This window comes from Chrysochloris asiatica, unplaced genomic scaffold, assembly GCF_000296735.1.
Source record: "Chrysochloris asiatica unplaced genomic scaffold, ChrAsi1.0 scaffold00160, whole genome shotgun sequence".
In the NCBI taxonomy this organism is placed as follows: domain Eukaryota; kingdom Metazoa; phylum Chordata; class Mammalia; order Afrosoricida; family Chrysochloridae; genus Chrysochloris; species Chrysochloris asiatica.
This window is the reverse complement of record NW_006408678.1, coordinates 587058-607419: the sequence shown is the minus strand read 5'-3', so window position 1 is coordinate 607419 and position 20362 is coordinate 587058. Positions and strand designations below refer to the sequence as shown.

At 42.1% G+C, this 20362-nt stretch overlaps 1 protein-coding gene across 2 annotated transcripts in view; it reads right to left on the bottom strand.

Moving 5' to 3' along the window:
• ALDH1L2 (aldehyde dehydrogenase 1 family, member L2) overlaps window positions 1-20362 on the bottom strand; it is an 86562-nt gene that overhangs the window by 34733 nt on the left and 31467 nt on the right. Inside the window, exons 3-10 of one of the 2 annotated variants that reach the window (XM_006871075.1) lie at window positions 16381-16615; window positions 13831-13996; window positions 10610-10711; window positions 10319-10408; window positions 7543-7677; window positions 5277-5402; window positions 4605-4696; window positions 518-665 (exon numbers count right to left, since the gene is read on the bottom strand). In XM_006871075.1, coding sequence (XP_006871137.1) covers window positions 518-665; window positions 4605-4696; window positions 5277-5402; window positions 7543-7677; window positions 10319-10408; window positions 10610-10711; window positions 13831-13996; window positions 16381-16615 — 1094 coding nt within the window. The remainder of the gene's footprint in view (window positions 1-517; window positions 666-4604; window positions 4697-5276; window positions 5403-7542; window positions 7678-10318; window positions 10409-10609; window positions 10712-13830; window positions 13997-16380; window positions 16616-20362) is intronic. The other variant, XM_006871076.1, reaches the window with a different exon arrangement.

Below are 20362 nucleotides of genomic sequence, written 5' to 3'. Positions count from 1 at the left end.
GAGGTTGGCCCAGGATCGAACATTGTTTCGTTCTGCTGTGCATGGGGTCACTATGAGTCGGTTCCGACTCGATGGCACCTGACAACAACAACAACAACATCAAATTGAAATGAGTCCTGGTGTGGCACTATGGGTTAATGCTCTGGATTGCAAAGTCAGTTTGAACCTCAAGGTTGACAATTCAATCTCACCAGCTGCTCCTCAGAAAACCTATACAGAGTCACTAGGGGTCAGGTCGGTGTTTCAAGCTCCTCACCAGCTATTCCTTGGAAACCCTGTACAGGATTGCTATGAGTCAGAATCGACTCAAAAGCACTGTTATTAACAACAACATCAAAGTGAAAAGACAACCCATAGACTATTTGTAATATCTGTAATAGAGCTGTTCTTTGCAGTATTTGCTATTTGCAGTAGAGCTGTTATTTTATTAAAACCAAATGGGTGAAAAATCCAGCTTTCTATTGATAGTAAACGGATTTTAATTGTTTAAATTTTAAACACCAAGGAAAAGGCTTACATAATCCACTATCAGCTCTGTTTCTTCATCTTCTCCCCTCAGTTTCCTCACAACCTTCTGGATGAAGTCTTCAAACTTGGAGGCCATATAAACATCTTCATTCTGTAACTGAAGCCCACCACATTTCTGTCTGATCTCTTCAACCAACCTTAAAGTGAGAACCAGCGAGGTTAGGGGAATTACATTGGTAACATTTGTCAAGCTGTTCTGAAGTGAGACTTATGGCAGGCCTATTTATATCTCCTGAGATGTTCTCTTTTAATAATCAGAGAATTTTATAAATCAGAGGAAAAGACATTTTTATTTTAATTTATCGTGAAGGGCACTAGAAACTTTTACTTTTTTTTTTTTTTTTTTTTTAATCTTTTTTTTTTTATTTTCAACTTTGTACATGGCTGAAAAGAAATCATGGCAAAAGAATTTTTAATTACTTGTAAAAAAAAAAAAAAATCTTCCTAAGGGTTACATGGAGTCCTGGTGTGGTGCTATGGGCTAATGGGTCAGACTGCAAAGTCTTTTGAACTGCAAGTTCGGTGGTTCAAACTCACCAGCTGCTCTTTGTAAACCCTATACAGTGTTGCTATGGGTCGGAATCGACTCGATGGCACTTAACAACAACAACAAGGGATACATAAGGTCAGTTTCTTTCTACCTAATTATACTCAAGAAATGACCTAATTTTATGAGAATTATGAGGAACTAGAAGTCATGGTGTGGCACTGTGGGTTAATGCACTGGACTGCAAGATCACTTTGAACCACAAGGTTAAGCACTGGACTGTTGACTACAAGGTTGGCAGTTCAAGCCCACCAGTCACTCCTCAAAATCACTATACAGGGTCGTTGTGAGTTGGAATTGACTTGATGGCACTTGACAATAATGAGAAACTTAAGTCTTATTGTAGAATGTTTTCTTTAGATCATATGTAAGAATAAAACAGACATTTGTTTATGTTATGTGGTTAGAGTAAATACACACTAAAATCAGTTAGTTTTGTTGTTTGTTGTTGTTAAGTGCTGTCTAGTCGGTTCCAACTCAGAGCGACCATGTATCAGGTTTCCAAGGAGTGGCTGGTGGGTTTGAACTGACAACCTTGTGGTTCACAGTCCAGCACTGAGCCCACAGTGCCACACCAATTAGTAGGATAATATAATTTGGGGGAGTCCTTTCTAATTCTCAATTTTCACTTTGAATTTGTCCAATTACAACTGCTAGTTAACTTTTTTTTTTTTTTTTTTTAGCTAGTTAATTTATTTATTTGGAAATATTTACTGAGTTCTTAACTATACTGGGCATGTTTCTTTTTCTTTTCATTCAACAGTATTTGCTTCTATTCCCTGTTTTGTTTTGTTTTTCTAACATTTCTTGATCAGCAACAGCACACTAGATAAAGCTTGTCACCATTATTATAAAATCATTTACTCTCTAAAGAGATGAGGTATCTTGGTCCATCAAGATAGATGATAATGGTTAAGTCAGTCACTAAGACAGGAAATGAGTAATTCCTGCAAGACATCTTGCAAGCAAACAAACCACAGCAGTATTAAAACATTAATACTATTACATGGAAATCCTTAGTTGGGTAAATTAGAAGTTTCCAGTAACTTCTGAATCATACTGAGAAAACTGTCATTTGAGGAACCAAAATTCTTGAGTTTTGATTATACTATTTGCTCCTAGGAGTCCTGGTGTGGTGCTGTAGGATAAGCATTGGACTGCTAACAGCAAGATCAGTGGTTCAAACTCACCAGTCACTCCTTGGAAACCTTGTTGTTGTTTGGTGCCATTGAGTTGGTACCGACTCATAACAACCCCAGGCACAACAAAACACTGCCCAGTCCTGCGTCAATATTATAATCATTGCTACACTTGAATCCATTGTTGCTGCCACTGTGCCAATCAATCTCATTGGGGGTCTTCCTCTTTTTCTCTGTTGCTGCACTTTATTTAGCATGGTGATCTTCTTCAGGGACTGGTCCTCTGATAATATATCTGAAGTAGGAAAGATGAAGTTTGGTCATCCTGGCTTCTAAGGCTGTACTTCTTCCGTGGTCTTCTCTACTCAGTGTCCAACTTTTACATGAGGTTATTGAAAATACCTTGGTGTGGGTCAGGGGCACCTTAGTCCTCAGACTGACATCTTTGCTCTTGAACACTTTCAAGAGGTCTTGTGCAGCAGATTTGCCTAATGCAATATGCCGCTTGATTTCTTGACTCCTGCTTCTATGAGTTTTGATGGTTGGTCTGAGCGAAACAAAGTCTTTGACAACTTCAATCTTTTCTCTGTTTATCTTGATGTTATTTATTGGTCCATTGATGAGGATTTTTTGTTTTCTTTACATTGAGGTACAACCCACACCGAAGACAGAAGTCTTTGATCTTCATTAGTAAGTCGGCACCAACTCAACAGCACTTAACAGCTACATTTGTTCTTCAAACAATTGCTTTCAGTTGCTGGAAAAATGCTTCACAAAGGTGGAGGCTTGGTCTGGGTCCTGATACATCATAGGTGCCCATAGGTTTTGTTGTACAAGTTAATGGATGGATATATTGTCATCAGGACCCCTTACTTTGTTTGCAAAATGTTGTAACAGGGATTGGCCCTGGTGTGGTCTTCTCTCCCCTGTCTACAATGTTGAGTTCTCTGCACCCACCACCAAGGGACTTCACAGCCCCTGGTTAGCTCTCTACTGTGTCATTATCCCAGGTGCTCAAAAAAAATGCCTCGGAAAGGTTCTGCACTATTGTGACTATGGTATACCTTTTTTGCTATGTTGTTGTTGTTGTTGTTATGTGCCGTGGAGTTGGTTCCGACTCATAGTGACGCTGTACAGGGTTTCCAAGGCTATAAATCTTTACGGGAGCAGAAAGCCTCATTTTTCTCCCATGGAACAGCTGGTAGTTTCAAACGGCTGACCTTAAGGTTTGCAGCCCGATTCGTAACCACTACGCTACCAGAGTTTTTTGCCGTACCAGTTGCCAATCAAGTTGATTCCAATTCATGGTGATCCCATGTGTGTCAGAGTACACTGTGCCCTATAGGGTTCACATTGGCTGTTTTTTTTTTTTTTTTAAGAAGTAGATTGCCAGACCTTTCTTCTTAGGTATCTCTGTGTGGGTGTGAACCACCAATCTTCTGAAAGCAGGTCCCATCTTCTCTAATCACTTCTGTCTCCTTTTATCTTTGTAAGATAAAAGATGTGGCAGGTCACATCCCTAGGAAACTCCCTTACATTGGATCAGGGTTGCGATGGGAGTAAGAGCATTGCTTTTCTTGTTGTTGCTATGTGCCGTTGAATCCGTTTCAACTCATAGTGACCCTGTATAGGGTTCCTAAGGAGTGGCTGGTGTGGGTTTGAACTGATGACACTGCAGCTAACAGATGCTTACCTTTAATCCTCTTATAGGTTTTCACATCAGATCCCATCACTGGGGGATCATCACACTGTATCATCACATAACTGCCAAGCCATTGAGAATCATGGTTCAGCCATGCTGACGTGCATTTTGTGGGACACAGTTCAGCCTATGACACCATGTGAGGAACTTTCTAAGACTCTAGGCCTTTCCATTGCTGTGAACCTCGGTCCAGAAAGTCTGACTGTCTGAATACAAGGTAATTACCCTTTCATTCTTCAGTAGCCTGCTAACCCTCCTTCTAGCTCTGTCTTATTGGGTAACTTGAGGGGTGGGGAAAGAGAAAATAAGATCTTGGGAAAAGTATAATCAGCATCAGAAATCCTCCTGGGTCAGACTGTAGGGGACATTCTTGATTAACATCATCACCCACTCACTTCAGAAATTCCCTGTTTCAATGTGATGTTTGAGGGAAAATCAGCTAAGACATGGGAGAACACATTTAAAAGAGAGAAAGCAATGAATGACTTTTCCAGGTATACAGGGGATATGGGATGACTCCTGGTCAGCAGTAAAGAGAAAGGAACAAACATGTGTGACCATGGCACCCCTCCCCACCCCCCCCAAAAAGAAAAAAGATGAAGAGAAGAGAAAACTAGCCAAGGACGAGGAATTGATCCTCAAAGAGGAGTTAGTCAAGGGCTGTGAGCCAATGTGGTCCTGGTTTTACCTGGCAACGTCCATTGATCCTCCCCCAGATTTGAAGAAGTCTGTTGAGTCTTCAATAGTAGGGATGTTACTTAAAATTCCAGCCCAGATGGCCTACACAAAAAGCAAAGGTTTAATGAGGGAAATGTCCAATAGAACATAGAGGCACGTGATTCTCCACCAAAGTTGCTTCTTCTTCTTAGATGTACAGCTTGATAACTACATTTCCCAGCCTCCCTTGTGATTAGGTGCAGTCACGTGACTGCTTCTAGCCCATGAGTGTCAGTGGAAGTGATCAGCACACTCCATGCTGGACCCAGGAGAAACTTCCTCCTCCCTGCAATTCTCTGGGGCTCTGTTTCCTTCCTGGAATGGCATATTTTGAAGATAGCAGAGTCTGGGCCCCTGAATGACTCCACTCCCGACTCCCATGCCACAGCTCCACCCCTAATCTGCATGTCAACCAAGAGTTACTTTGGATTATTTGCATGAGTATGAGTGGGGAATAAATTTGTATATACTGTGTTTGAGTTATTTAAATTTGGGGGTTGATTTCCTACAGCAGCTAAAAAAAAAAAAAAGAGAGAGAGAGAGATACAATTCTGACCCCACTACTTTGAGGGCTGATGGTGCCAGTTACAAAGAAGCTTCAGTTTTCCAGGGCTAAAGAAACATCCAGACTTCTCATGTTCACCTTGATGGTCTCCGCCACCTTCATTTCCTCAGCTGTGAGTTCCACCACTGACTTCTCACCCGCTGAGAAGTACTGAGAGGCGGGGATCATTTTTCCATCTTCAAACTGCAGATTTCTCACCATCAGCTACAAAATAGTAACAAAACAAACATGTAAGTTTAGGATTGTTGTTGTTAAGTGCCATTGAGTCAGTACCGACTCATAGCAACCCTATGCACAACAGCATGAAAACATTATGCACAATAGAATGAAAAGGTTAGGATTAGAACAATTTAAAAGTGAGGCTGGTGGGAGAAGAAATTATATGTTAATGTAGGTAGATTGTTGTTGTTGTTAAGTGCCATTGAGTCCGCTCCGACCCATAAGTGACCCTGTATAGGGTTTCCGACCATCTTATTCCAACAGTAAAAAACATAAGTTTAAAGCACTCATCATTATGTGTAAATACAATAATATGGCATTTTAATAATGGCAGCAGAAAGGAGAAAGTTAAGTAAGTCCAGGCGTGCCGGAGGTGTGCCATGGAGTTGGTTCCGACTCATAACGACCCGGCATAGGGTTTCCTAGGCTGTAAATCTTTACAGGAGCAGAAAGTCTCATCTTTCTCCTGCCGAACAACCGGTAGTTTCGAACTGCTGACCTTGAGGTTAACAACCCGATTTGTTGTCAAGTGCCATTGAGTCAGTTCTGACCAATAGCGACCCTGTATAGGGTTTCCGGGAGTGGCTGGTGAGCTTGAACTGCCGAACTTGCAGTTCAAACTGACTTTGTAGTCCAGCGTGTTAACCCACAGCACCACACCAGTCGTGACCACTCCCCATGAAAGATTGGCAGGTGTATGTAGCTGGTTGGGTTAATGACAATGCCATTGTCTGATTCTGTACCACACATGGAGCTTTAATCTCATAAAAATGATGGAGCTGGATGCTGTACTGTTCCCATTTTACTGATGAGAAACTGGAGGCTCAATAAATTAAATCATTGGTTGAAAGAGGCTGTATGCCTGCGGGCAGGAGGCTGGCTTGCAAAATGTGCCCTTTGGACATTTAAATGAATATATAGTTTTTGTTTTGTATGTATACGTCAAATATTTTTGGTTTGTTCATTTGTGAAAAATAAGATGTAAAAGGGAAGGCACAGGGTGGAAGCAGGATAAGAGTTGTTACAGGAAGGGAAGCGTAATCATGGAGATGAAACAAAACGTAGGATTGGTTCAAAGTAAAGTTGATGATCTTGTCTGTTTACCTTCACTCAATTCACAATAAAAATTTAGGGAAAAAACCAACAACAACAACTCCAAAACAACTCTGACATAAGTCAAAGCATTAATCCATCAAGTGCTTGTTTAGCTAACATGATGGTTTTAGCTGCGTAGATGTAGCTCTAGCCATTTATTTCCTATCACAATGAAAAAAGTCTCTCTTAAAAAAAAAATAACAATAAATGAAGTCAATTGTGAATGTCACACAGCTTAGTAAGTGACAGAGCTGGGATTGGAATCAGAACTAGCTGAACTTCAAAGTCTCTGATCTTAATGACTGAGCCATTCTGCAGTCATAAGATCCAAATTCCCTTTGACATTGTCCCCTGGGAAGCTGCCCCAAAGGCCATAGAACACAGACCCAAGGCTCCATGCGTGGGCAGTGTAGATACATCTGAAAGAGGCTACTTGCATGATCTCATCTGACCCTTCCAGACACTAGCAGTGGGAAGGCAGAGAGGCAGAGTTACCTTCTCTCCTCTATAGAGGGTAAATTGAGACTAACAGAAGAGAAGCATCCTTCCCAAGACCATGGTCAGTAGATACCCAGGATACTTTGCCATCAAGTTGATTATGACTCATAGAGGCCGTGTATGATGGAGTATACTGCTCCTTAGGGATTCCAAGAATTTCAATCTTAGAGGAGCAGACAGCCTCATCTTTCTCCCAGTGATGGATCTGAACTGCCAATCATGTGGTTAGCAGTCCAACACCTAACCTACAACACCACCAGGATTCCTTCCAGCAGGTGATAAGGGGTTCAAGCTTATCTCCTGGCTGAATCCTAAACTCTTTCTTCTGTATTACAAAGGTGACTGTGTCTGTCCTCGGGCCAATGCTAAGGAGCTAGAGCTCTCCTTCCTCCAGGCACACAGAATCAGCTCATCCCAGAGGGAAAAGGCACCCAGAGAGCTTGATCTTTCTCACACTCACAGCAAAGCCTGATTCCCTCAATAGACAGAAACCAAAAAAAGTAACTTATAGGTGATCGTATTGAGCACTCACTGCTTTTCCATCGTTACCAAAAAGAACAAGTCCATTTTTGGTAACAAGACCAGGCTTCTTGGCACCTTTCATTTCCAGTGGTTCTCCAGGTGGCACAGAGCTATTCAGTAAGGATGAGCCGTAGAAAGTGACCATCTGAAAAAGAGATCAAACCTCGAGGTTGAAATCAGGAAGTGAAGGCAAATGCTCTTCCCTGCAAAAAATAGCATAGCTGGATAGGATTTTCATTTAGAATGAAACCAGGACAGCACAAAGTGTGCGAAACTGTCTTGGCATCTGTAGAAATGACACAAAACAAGAGAGAATCTGTGAATGTGTGATGGACAATTTTGGAAAATGTCCCACATCTAGGGACATGCGTATATTTATACATTTACCCACATTGATAGAGATGTGACTGAGATCGAAAGCCCTCACAGACTTTACCTAAAGGTAAGGGTTGGAGTTGGAGGGAGTGGAGGTGTTGAGGAGTGCTGGGGATGAGGGCAGCTGCACATCACTACATGGGATAAGACATGGGGAAGAGTAAGGTGCTCTGTGGGTCAGCACTGGACCCGGACTGTAACCAAGAAAGCTTCACCTTGGTAGCATCTGTTGTTAAACTGCTATGACTTTACTATCATGTAGTTAGCACTATGACAACTAAGCCAAGTCATGGGATTTTCAGTCACCTCAGATGCATGTGAAAGTTGGACAATGAATAAGGAAGACTAGAAAACTCGATGCATTGGAATTATGGTGTTGACGAAGAATATTAAAAGTATCGTGGACTGCCAGAAGAACAAACATCTCTGTCTTAGAAGAGATGGAGCTAGAATGCTCCTTAGAAGCGAGGCTGGTGAGACTTCGTCTCTTGTACTTTGGACATATTGTCAGGAAGGACCAGTCCCTGCAGAAAGATACCATGGTTGGTAAAGTGGAGGGTCAGAGAAAAAGAGGAAGGCCATCAAGGAGCTCTCCTTCCTCCAGGCACGCTGTGGATTGGCACAGTGGCAGCAGCAATGGGCCCAAACATAACAATTGTGATGATGGTGCAGGATGGGGCAGTGATTTGTTCTGTTGTGCACAGGGCTGCTATGCATTGGAGCCAACTTGGCACCTAACCACTAACATCTACTGAATACTTACTCTGTGGCCCAGGACTAAGTAGTTAAATGAGTGAACACGTAGTAACTCTTTTAAGTTTCACAATATCCCTTAGTCTAAAAAGAAGTCACAGTCATTGGTCCCATTTTAAAATGAAGAAAGCAAGGATGCTACATCTAAGGGTCCTGCCCAAGGTTGTACTGATGATGATAGTGGCAGAGCCAGAATTTCAACAGAAGGATTTTGCCTTCTGAGCCTACCTCCTAACCACTCTGCTAAACTTCCTGTGTTGGTTCTTCCTGAATCCCATCTCATTTTAGATGCACTAAGAATCAGGTTTCGGCCATATTGTCAGGAGGGACCAGTCGCTGGAGAAGGATATCATGTTTAGTAAGGTGGAGGGTCAGAGAAAAAGAGGAAGACACCCAACAAGATGGATTGGACAAGTGGCAGCGTCGATGGACTCAAGCGTGTCAACAGTAGTGAGATTGGCCCAGGAGTAGGCAGTGTTTCGTTTTGCTGTGCGTAAGGTCGCTGTGGGTCGGTACTGACTCGATGGCACCTCACAACAACAAGAATCAGGTTTGAGCCATGAGGTTACCAAGACAATAACATGAAGCCTTTGTCCTAAAGGCTTCAGTCTAGTGGGGGTGAGTGGAGGGCACATAGACCCTTACAGTATATTCTATCGGTTATGTTAGGGGTAGTGGTTGTTAAGCACTGTCAAGTCGGTTCTGACTCATAGTGACCCCGTATAGGGTTTTCAAAGAGTTTGAACCACCAACCTTGTCCTCTACTAATCCTATGGTGACATACTAGGACTCCTGTATTAGGGGTAAGGCAGGGCATTATTCTGGAACAGAGAAGTCAAGAAACTTTCTAGAAAAGGTAAAAGAACTTGGAGCTGAGCACACACTGTCCCCAGAGCAGAAGGCTGTTCACAGTCCAGCTCTTGCCCACCTCTCCTTCTCCATCGGCCCTCCTACAGCCTCAGTCCAGAGGGCCTGGCTTCACTGAACCCTTTCACCAGTCCTTCACTGGGCTGTCCACTCTTGGGCCCTCTGACGTACCTCATCTACACCTCTCTGCCTCACTCTCCACCTGGCTCAGGCTTCTCAGAGAGCAAGCACAGCAGTCAGCTCTTCTAGAAGCCTCCCCTAGCCAACCTTCATCTAAGTCTCAGTCACAGCATCAATCTTCCTGCATTTTGAATGCTTATTCTTGTTTCTGGAGTCCTGGTGTGGCATTGTGGGTTAATGTGCTGGGTTGCAAGGTCAGTTTTGAACCACAAGGTTGGCGGTTCAAACTCACCAGCTGACTCGATGATACTTAACAACAAAGTCTTGTCTCTGACCTTCTCTAGAAAACGAGGTTCATTGAGAAGTAGAGTGTAGGATGCTTTCTCTTCATCTTGCTGTCATAGGTCTTGTCCCAAAACCAACCCTACTCATAGTGACCCTGTATAGTGTTTCTGAGTCTGTAAGTCTTTATGGGAGCAGAAAGCCTCTTCATTCTTACACAGAGAAGCTGGTGTGTTTGAACTGCAGACTTTGCAGTTAGCATTCCAGTGCTTATCCTAAAGAGCCACATGGACCTGGAATCACAGACCCTCATTTCCACCAAAAAAGATTCAGGGGAAGCTTTGACTTAATTACATTTATTGCGGGGGAAAATGGTCCCTAAAACCTACCTGTCCATTTATCTCTGTCCAAGCTCCAGGGACTTTATCATGGCCTCGGATCCAGTTGTGTAAAGCTTCAGCTGACTGATCCCAAGAAATCTAGGAAGACACAGAGCATGGGCTGAACCTCCTAATATTGTGAGTCTCAAAAGCAATAGAAGGCTGCTCCATCCGTGGCAGCAGTAGGTAGTAGAGGCTGGCTTGGAGATGGGCCTTCTGGAGCAGAAATGATAACATCGGAAATGACTTAAAACTAGAAGGTTATGGAATTTGAGATGTGGGATCAGTTGGTAGAAATACCTCAGCATTTTCCTTTTTCTGGATGCCTTCATATGTTGCCCCATCTTCTGACTGGGGAATGCGAGGCGCTTTTCCATCAGCTATGAGTTGGACAGCTTCTACCTAAAGCCAAAAATGTCACCTGTGTTACAGCCGAATGATCAACAATGACATCATCTCTTTGACTGAAGTTTCTGTTGGACAGAACGGTAACATATGAATCTGTTCAGAGAGTCAGATTGGGATAATACCAAACATTTCTCCAGGTCCCTCTAAGTGCCAGGCAGTGTGGTAGATACTTTATCTATAAAATAGCTCTGGCAAATGTCACACCAATACTGCTAGGTGGATATTATTATTCCTGCATTACAGATGAGGAAAACTGAGGCCTAGAAATGGTAAGCAGCTAGCTCAGATCACAGAGAGAGCTTGTAAGTGTCAGAAGCAGGATTTGAACCCAGGCCTGTCTAGCTTCAATATCAAACCTGTACTTTTAAAAAACGACTCTTGTTTAAACAAACTTTATTCTCCTTCTGGTGATCCAGTGGAAATTCAAGAATACAGATGCAAAATAAATCACTATAGGTTATTTTTGTTCATTATGATGATTCTGGAAAATGATATATTATTATGTTTCATTAATTCAACTTGCATTTTTTTTTTAATTGTGAACTGCATAACATTGACTTTACACCATTGTTTCATTGCAATGATTACAATCTCCTTCAAGCATCATCATTCAACAGTTTTGATTTGCTTCCATTCCCTCTGTGTTTTGTTGTTTGTTTGTTTTTGGTTTTTTTTTGGTTGGTGGGGGGAATGTACACAAAAACACTCAGGCATATATAATTGTTGCAGACCGTGTAAGACTAGTCAGAGGTTCGAGGCCCTCTAGGGCTGAGTGTAACAAATGAGGCCACTGGCAGTTAATGGAAAATTGCTTTCATCTTAATATTCAGGTATATATATTAAATTAATACACTGGAGCCTTTGAAAATCCACAGATAAATGTGATATTTTCCTAAAGCCGAGACTAAAGGTTGCAAGGTTAAACCTTTCTCCAAAGGATTAACTAAAAATATCTTAGCTACTTCTCGGTTCTTTGTGGTTCTTTGTTCTATAGACAAAGAACCCATCCTCCCTAATCCCTTTTCCAGGTGCAGCCCATTCACCTGGGCATCTCCTGCAGAACTCTCACCTTCCCCCAACTGACCTCAGGGGCTATAGATATGTTAATTGGGCCTGAGAATCCAAGTTGCTGGCCTGGGATTCGAACCAGTGAAGTACAATGTAAAGTTACCTGAATGTCTGGAAAATTACTGATGTTAGCTGTATCCTGTTTTAGTCCCTCCCAGCTTGGTGTGAAACTCCTCCCCTAAATAAAACAGAGGCCCGGGCCTCCCCAGGTGTGCATTACTGGTTGGAAGGCATGGAGTAAAGATTGCGGTGCATTACGGGTTGGAAGGCATGCATTAAAGATTGCAGGGCAGTGAGTCGCTGCCTGCAGAGGCCATGATGCCTGTAGTCCCAAGCCTGCCCACCAGTGATGTATCCACCCTGGCTTTGGGGTGCCTCATTGTCTCCCTTCTTCTGTTTGTCTGTGTATTCTTTCGCTATCCCTATTGCCGCTGGATCTCCCCTCCTCGTGAACCAAAAACTCGTGACAACTATGTCGAGGGAAAACCCCGGCATATAATATTTTAAACAACCAAGGGCACATTCTGCAAGTCTGCCTCCTGGCCGCTAGCTCTCAGTTTTTCTCTTTCCATGAATCTAGAGTCCTCAGCTACTCTCTCTCTCCATGTCCCCATCTCTGCCTCCATCTCTGGTGTCACTGCTTCTCTGGAAGCACATTCTGTTTGTGCTCTTCTCTCTTGATGGTCTTAGGGTCCTCTGTTCCTGGATTGGAAGCTTAACTACTCCCCCCCTTTTGTTACAAAACTTGTACCTTTACAATTGTGACAATTGCAATTAGTCATGATAATTACTCACTATTGCATCATAAGAATCTTATTGTCCTTCATTCTCTCCATGCCATGTGGATATTGGCCTTGAGTTGAGTGTATCTCCCCTTCACTGGGGGGCCGAGGGGAGCTCAATTCACACTTCCTCTCTCTGACTCCCATCTGCTTAACAGATGGGAACTATCTGGGTACAGAGTCAAGTTGACTGGTCCTTCTTCCCTCTCAAGTGATAATGCCTTTAGGTGTAGGGTCTGGATTTGAGCAAATGCTACTGAGCATACATCATATTATTTTAACTGTGATCAACCTACCACCTGCTCTGCTCTACACAAATGACGCCTTTTGATTTTCACAACAACCACACAAATCCGGCAACACTATCCATATTATATATGAGGAACCCAAAGTTAAGAGATTAAGTGACTGATCTACTGTTACATGACAAACAAGTGGTGAAATGAGGATTTCACCTCAGGTCCTTCTGACACCAAACTCCTATGCTTTTAAGCAATCCCATGATGCGGACAGAGCAATGCCCTCCCCTCACCAAAATCAACGTCTCTGCTTTAGGCCATCTTTCTGTGTACCTCTGTCTTGCCACGACCATTTAAACCAGATTCTAGAAGACATTAAATGATGGAAAAACGATCTAATGCACTTTTCAGTATTTTTACAGGCTAATATTTTTACTTTGTAGTGTATTTGCTTTGGGCTTTTTAACTAGGGCACATTGGAATAAAAATTAATTAACATCATATTTCAAATACTGTTTAATAGAAATTGGAATTACACAGCTCTAGCAAACTTTCTTAAGATTATATATACTTCTTTGCAGTCAGTCATTGCAAATAGTTTTGGACATTCAAGTATTCGGGAATGAAGCTGTTTAATTGCGATTCCATTTGATCACTGTGGCGCTGTAGAATAATGCCAGGTCAGTTTGAGCTGCAAGGTCGGTGGTTCAAACCCACCAACCGCTCCTTGGGAACCCTATACAGGATCGCTATGAATTGGAATGGACTTAGCGATACTTAGCAACAGCAACAACAACAAAAACTCAGAGGAACTACAAGTTAGCTTCCCAGAGTAAGACATTTGCTAAAGTTCAGATTTCTACTCTATAAAGACACCAGCCTATTGGTAAATATAAAACCTAATTTTTTTTTTCAGCCTTATATTTTTATCAATACAGTCCACACGGGTACCTTCTTAATCAAAGAAAAGTATTTACAAAACTTCAAAGGTTCACTCAGTTCTTGGTGGCATAAACATACTGACCATGGCCTTGATTCCTTCAGGAAAAAGAAAGCGATTATAAAGAGCATCCACTGTCTCATTGGGTTCGACATCACACGACCTCTGAAGAAGGATGGGTCCCGTGTCTAAACCGTCATCAGCCCAGAAAACAGAAAACCCTGCTTTCTTATCTCCCATAATTAGAGTCCTGAGAAAAGAGAACACTTGACTTAAAATGCTGGTGAGCTGAGAGATGAGTTGGTGATATTAACATACATGGGAGTTACAATGGAAAAGGAGATCCTGAACCAAGGAGCTACCAGGAGCACTTCGCAGCAGGGCTGGGAGATAAGGAAGATGAGCTAGAGAACTCATAAAAAGCAATACCTAATGTTACTTCTGTTTATACATCCTCATAATAGCAGCCTTCTGAGTTAGCACATAGACTTACGGTGGAGTCCTGGTGTGGTGCTGTAGTATAAGCACTAGACTGCTAACTGCAAGGTTATAGGTTCAAACCCACCAGCCACTCCTTGGAAACCCTATACAGGCTCACTGTGAGTCAGAACCGACTCAAAGGCACTTAACAACCATAACAAGAAGACTTACAGTAAACTCAAAAAGGCACTAGAGTTCATCACGACTGTCTGCCACTCCTTGACTCATAGACACCAGCCCTCTACTGCAGAATCAAGTAATTTTGCCCATGTGGGTCCAATATTGTGCTTCAATCTGTAGAGACATAACTAGATTATGGAAGATAAAATACAGTAGAGGATGCTTGATACAATGGGAAGGAGTTGATGATTAATTAATTGTCCTTGTTAGATGCCATCAAGTCAGTATGGACTCATAGTGACCCTACACGCAAAAGAACAAAACACTGCCTGGTCCTGTGCTGTCCTCACAATTGTTGTTACACTTGAGCCCATTGCTGCTGCCACTGTGCCAGTCCATCTTGTTAGGAGTCTTCCTCTTTTTTGCTGACCCTCCACTTTACCAAGCATGATGGCCTTTTTCAGGGACTGGTGTAATCCAGGTATAAGCTTAATTGAGGATTTGAATTAGCTCTAGATTATCTAGTGAAAGACAGACAGCCAATTAATCAGCTATTTCCTTGTCATCTTTATAAAGCTTTAGCCTACAAGAACGTGCTGGTCATCCAGGAGCTTATAACACAATGAGCTGTACTTATGTATAAAGACAGACACATAAAAATGCACCAGAGAGACTATGACGTGGGACATCAACCACACCCAAATCTAAATGATTTTTATTGCATTGAGTCACTTATCAGGTAAGAAGACATGAATGGATGAACAAAGGGACGAAGTCTTCAGAAAGAACAAGGACCGAATTGGCATTGTGTGATCAAGAGCTGTGAAACTACTGATACACTTAGATCCAATGATTCCACACGTCGGAACCACAGGAAATAGGAAACAACTAAGTGCACAGATATCCATGCCAGTATTATTCATGAGAACAAAAAGGAAATCGATTCATGTAATAAAACTTTAAATCACGTTTCAACCAAGTGTGGACTTCCTGCCTATTCAATAACTGGACCCTGAAAAAGATGTAAAGGTCATGACGCTGTGGAAAGACTACCTCAACCCACAGCAATGTCCAGGAAATCTATTGTGTACCTATAGTGTTGGGTAACTTTAGTCTATCTAAGGAGCCCTGGTAGCATAGTGGGTTATGAATTGGGTTACTAACCGCAAGGTCAGCAGTTCAAATCCAACAGCCACTACACGGGAGTAAGATGAGGCTTTCTGCTCCTATAAAGATTTTAGCCTCAGAAACTCTATACAGGGTGGCTGTGAGTCAGAACTGACTCCCTGACACATCACCACCACCACCACTATAGTATATTAGGCACTGTTTTACGCTTCCTCTAGGAGATTAAAGTCAAATAGGGGAGAACCAACGATGAAGAAGATAATTTCAGGTAACTCAGCATTTCTCAAACTGAAGTGTACTTGAGATGTTCTGGACAAAAAGAGATCTATTGGAAACTATTCGGACCACTTCTTGTAGAATCATTATGTTCACATTAAGGCACACGTCAAAGGCGCTGAGAAGCCCTTTAATAAAGAAGTCCAGCCTAGACCAAATGGAACTTGTGCTCTGTGGACTATTCTTGGGAAATGCCATTTAGGCTCAAGAAGGATTTCTGGATTTCAAGAGAATTCATGCTATAGTAACAATTGTTGTTAAATGCCATCATAGTGACTGTTTCTGAGGAGCAGCTGGTGGGTTTGAACTGCCAACCTTGTGGGTTGCAGCCCAGTGCTGATCCTATGGTGCCACACCAGGAGTCCATAGTAACAATTGTTGTTGTTAAGTGCCGTCGAGTCGGTTCCGACACATAGCGATTCAGTAAAGGGTTTCCAAGGAGTGACTGGTGAATTTGAACTGCCGTCCTTGTAGTGCAAACTGAACTTGAGGTCTAATGCTTATCCTATGGCGCCACACCAGGTCTCACGAATGTTCAAGCATATCTATTCACTTGGCCACTTAGGTAAAAACAGAAAAGTTACAAGCCATGAAAATAGACCCATATTTCCTATCATTGCAAAATCTCACCAGTTGATAGCAGAGGCCCCTCTGTGCCTGGGCAGGATGGATGGGTGGTATATGATGGAGCCGTACTTTGGGCAGTCAATGACATCCATGGGGATGAACTGGGAACAGAAGGGAAGCACGTTGAGCTCGGCTCCAACAGATCTGTAGGCCTCTGCCACTTCCTTTATGGTCTTGCCCTTGACTCTCCATCTGGGGAACTTGAACACAGGGGTCCCATCTTTTTCTGCAACCAAGGCTGAGCATGGAAGAGAAATTTATTTTCATTAAAAGAAAAATAGCCATCATCTTTCATTGCCGTGAATGCATACTGGAGTTCCTGAGTGGTGCAAATAGTTCATTTCCTTGGCTGTTAGCCAAAAGGTTGGTGGTTTGAGTCTACCCAGAGGAACCTCAGGAAAAATGCTTGGTGATTTATTCTGAAAACTCGGTCACTGAAAACTCTACACAGCACAGTTCTGCTCTGACACGCATGGAGTTATCATGAGTCAGATAAAGCTCAAAAGCAACCATTTTTTTACAGATTCACATGGTGAAGAATGATTTCGATTTTGAACAAAATTTGACACTACAATTTTGTCAGGATCCATCCAGTTTTCTAGTTATATTGATCTACATATTTCAAGCATGTTGTTAAATGTGATGGAGTTGATTCTGACTCACAGTGATACATTCAATATTTTTTGCCAATGCTATAATTTAAACCCTGTCTAGGGTTTCCGAGGAGCAATTGATGGCTTTGAACCACCAGCCGTGCAATTAGCAGTCCATTGCTTATCCTACAGCACCACCCCAGGACTCCATTTTAAAATATAACATATTTGAATTTAAAGATTTTGGCTTTGTAATATTTTGAGATTTAATCTGAAGATTTTTCTACTTTTCTAGATTAAAAAATGGTACCTTTGTTGTTAATCCTGACATTTAAGGAACAAAGCTTTTGATTTGCTGCCAAATACCAATACTTCATCCCTAAAGAAGAGAGAGCCTCGGACACAGTTGGAAAATCTCAAGCATCTTGTCCCCCAATTCTCAGGGTTTGATGTTGTTGGTAGTGTTAGGCTGATGAGTCAGTTCTGATTCATAGAGTCTCTATGTATAACTGAATGAAACATTGCAAAATCCTCATAATTATTATTACTATGTTTGAGTCCATTGTTGCTGCCATTGCATCAGTTCATCTCATTGGGGGGTCTTCCTCTTTTTTGCTGACCCTCCACTTTACCTTCCTAAGGGACTGGTCCCTCCTGACAACTTGTCCAAAACAGAAGAGATGAAGTCTCACCATAGTTGCTCCTAAGGAGCAGTCTAGACAGATTTGTGTGTTCTAGCAGTCCATGGTACTTTCCATATTCTTTGCCAATGCTATAATTCAAATACGTTAATTCTTCTATGGTCTTCCTTATTCATTGCCCAAAGTTTGCATGCATGTGAAGCGACTGAAAATGCTACAGCTTGCATCAGGCTGCACTTCAGTCCTCAAATTGACATCTTTGCTCTTGAACACTTTAAAAAGGTTTCGTGCAGCATATTTGCCTAATGCAACACATCAGTTGGTTTCTTGATGGTGGCTCCATGAGCGGTAATTATGGAAGCAAGCCAAATGGAGTCTTTCCTCCATTGATCATGATGTTATTTACTTTCAAGGATAGGTCCCTTTTATCACAAGGTAAATTAGAGACCAGGACACATTTTTCTGGCCAAACAGGCAGATTGTGGAAAAGGAACGGAAGAAGTTGTTAAACTTACCTGCAGTGGTCTGGTTCCGTCTCACAAATTCACCATTAAGACAAGCCAGTGGGAAGTAGGTGCTCCCTGCAAGGCATTGTCAGACTGAGGATCTTTCCTGAGGAAATCATCTCCTCCTCAAGGAAAGACTTCATCTCACCTTCACGTGAAAATGAGATGGCATTCCAAAGTACAGACAGCATAAGCGCATTTTTGCCATGATAAAATGTCACTTTTACTGACTACACACCTTGTTGCTGTTAAGTGCTTTCGAGATGATTCTCAGAGTGACCCCATGTGCAATAGAACAAGACACGACCTGGTCCTGCACCATCCTCACAATCTTTGTCCATTGTTGTAACCACTGTGTCAGTCAATCCATCTCATTGAGGGTTGTTGTTGTTGTTAGGTGCCATTGAGTTGGTACCGACTCACAGTGACCCTATGCACAACAGAATTAAATGCTCCCCAATCCTGGTCCAACCTCACAATTGTTCCTACGCTTGAGTCCATTGATGCTGCCACTTGGCCAATCCATCTCACTTGGCATCTTCCTCTTTTTCTTTGACCCCTCCATCTTATCAAACATGATAGCCTTCTCCAGCAACCGGTCCCTCCTGACAGTATGTCCAAAGTATGAGAGACGAAGTTTGGCCATCCTGGCCTCCAAGGAGCACTCTGGCTGCACTTCTTCCAACACAGATTTGTTGGTTCTTTTGGCAGCCCATGGCACTTTCAATATTCTCCTCCAACACCATAACTCAAAAGCATCAATTCTTCTACGGTCTTCCTTATTCACTGTCCAGCTTTCGCATGCATATCAGGTTATTGAAAACACCATGGCTTGGGTCAGGCGCACCTTAAGCTGACATCTTTGCTCTTCAACACTTTAAAAAGGGCTTGTGCAGCAGATTTGCCTAATGCAATACGACATTTGATTTCATGACTGCTGCTTCTATGAGTGTTGGTGGTTGATCAGGTTCACCATGGGTGACCCTGCTGATATTTAAAATACCTGTGGCATAGTTTCCAGAATCATAGCAACTCACAAGCCACTACAGTACAACAAACTGACAGACGAGTGGTGGATGAACAATGAGATGTTATTATGAACCTTATAGGTCTGTCTGTCTTTTGGCTAAATGTTGTGAACCACAGGAGTGAGTTCAGGCTTGAAGGCTATCTAAGCCATAATCTCAGGGGTTCCACCAATGTCAAACAGACGAGGAACATTGGTTTGAAATTATTTTATTATTTGGTTCCACATTTCTCTCCCACTCTATCCTGGGCCTCCTATTGTGATCCCTTTCAGAGTTGTCAGTAGTGGGAGCCGGGCATCATCTACTTCTTCTGATCTCAGATTCTTGGAGGCTGGGGTTCACATAGTCCATTAGTCTTTTGGACTCACAGAGTCTTTGATTTTCTTTATTCTTCTTTGCTTCAGACAGGGAGAGCCCAAGAGTTGCACCTTAGATGGTCACTCATAGCCTCTAAGACTCCAGGTGCTACTCACCAAAGTAGGCTGTAGACTTTGTCTTTGTGGATTGTGTTATGCCAATTGACCTTGGTGTCCCCTGAGACCATGGTCCTAAACTCCCATATTAATTTAAAAATATATTTAAAATATATATAACAAATACATATTATATTAAAATAAATACATATCTATTTGTTTTTAATCAATAACACAAAACAATTTCACCTTGGGTAATTTCCAGAAGCCTTAACTAAGGCTTTTTAATCTGCATTTGTGTTGCCTTCGCCTTTCTCCCCATTTGATCACCAGCATTCATCATGGGATAATGGTTCCATCGAAAAGTCTAAATTCTAAAGCCTAAGTAAGTCCTGAAGGACTCTGGCAATCAAAACAATTCCTTCATCAATCCATTTAGAAGAATTTGAGAATTTGTGAGCGATAATGATCATAAAATACTAAAAACAAAACAAAAAAACGAACTGTAAACAAACTCAAAAGAGTTGACCTTGATAACGCAAATGGAGTAAAGCTCATGGGAGAAAAGCCCATGGGACCTTCATTGGCTGATGGGGATCAACTCAAAATGAGAAGAAACAGCTGTAAAGATCCATTGAAAATTGGAACATGGAATGTACGAAGTATGAATCTGGGAAAGTTGGAAATTGTCAAAAATGAAATGGAACTCATAAACATCGATATCTTCGGCATTAGTAAGCTGAAATGGACTGATATTAGCCATTTTGAATCTGACAACCTCATGGTTTACTATGCTGGGAATGA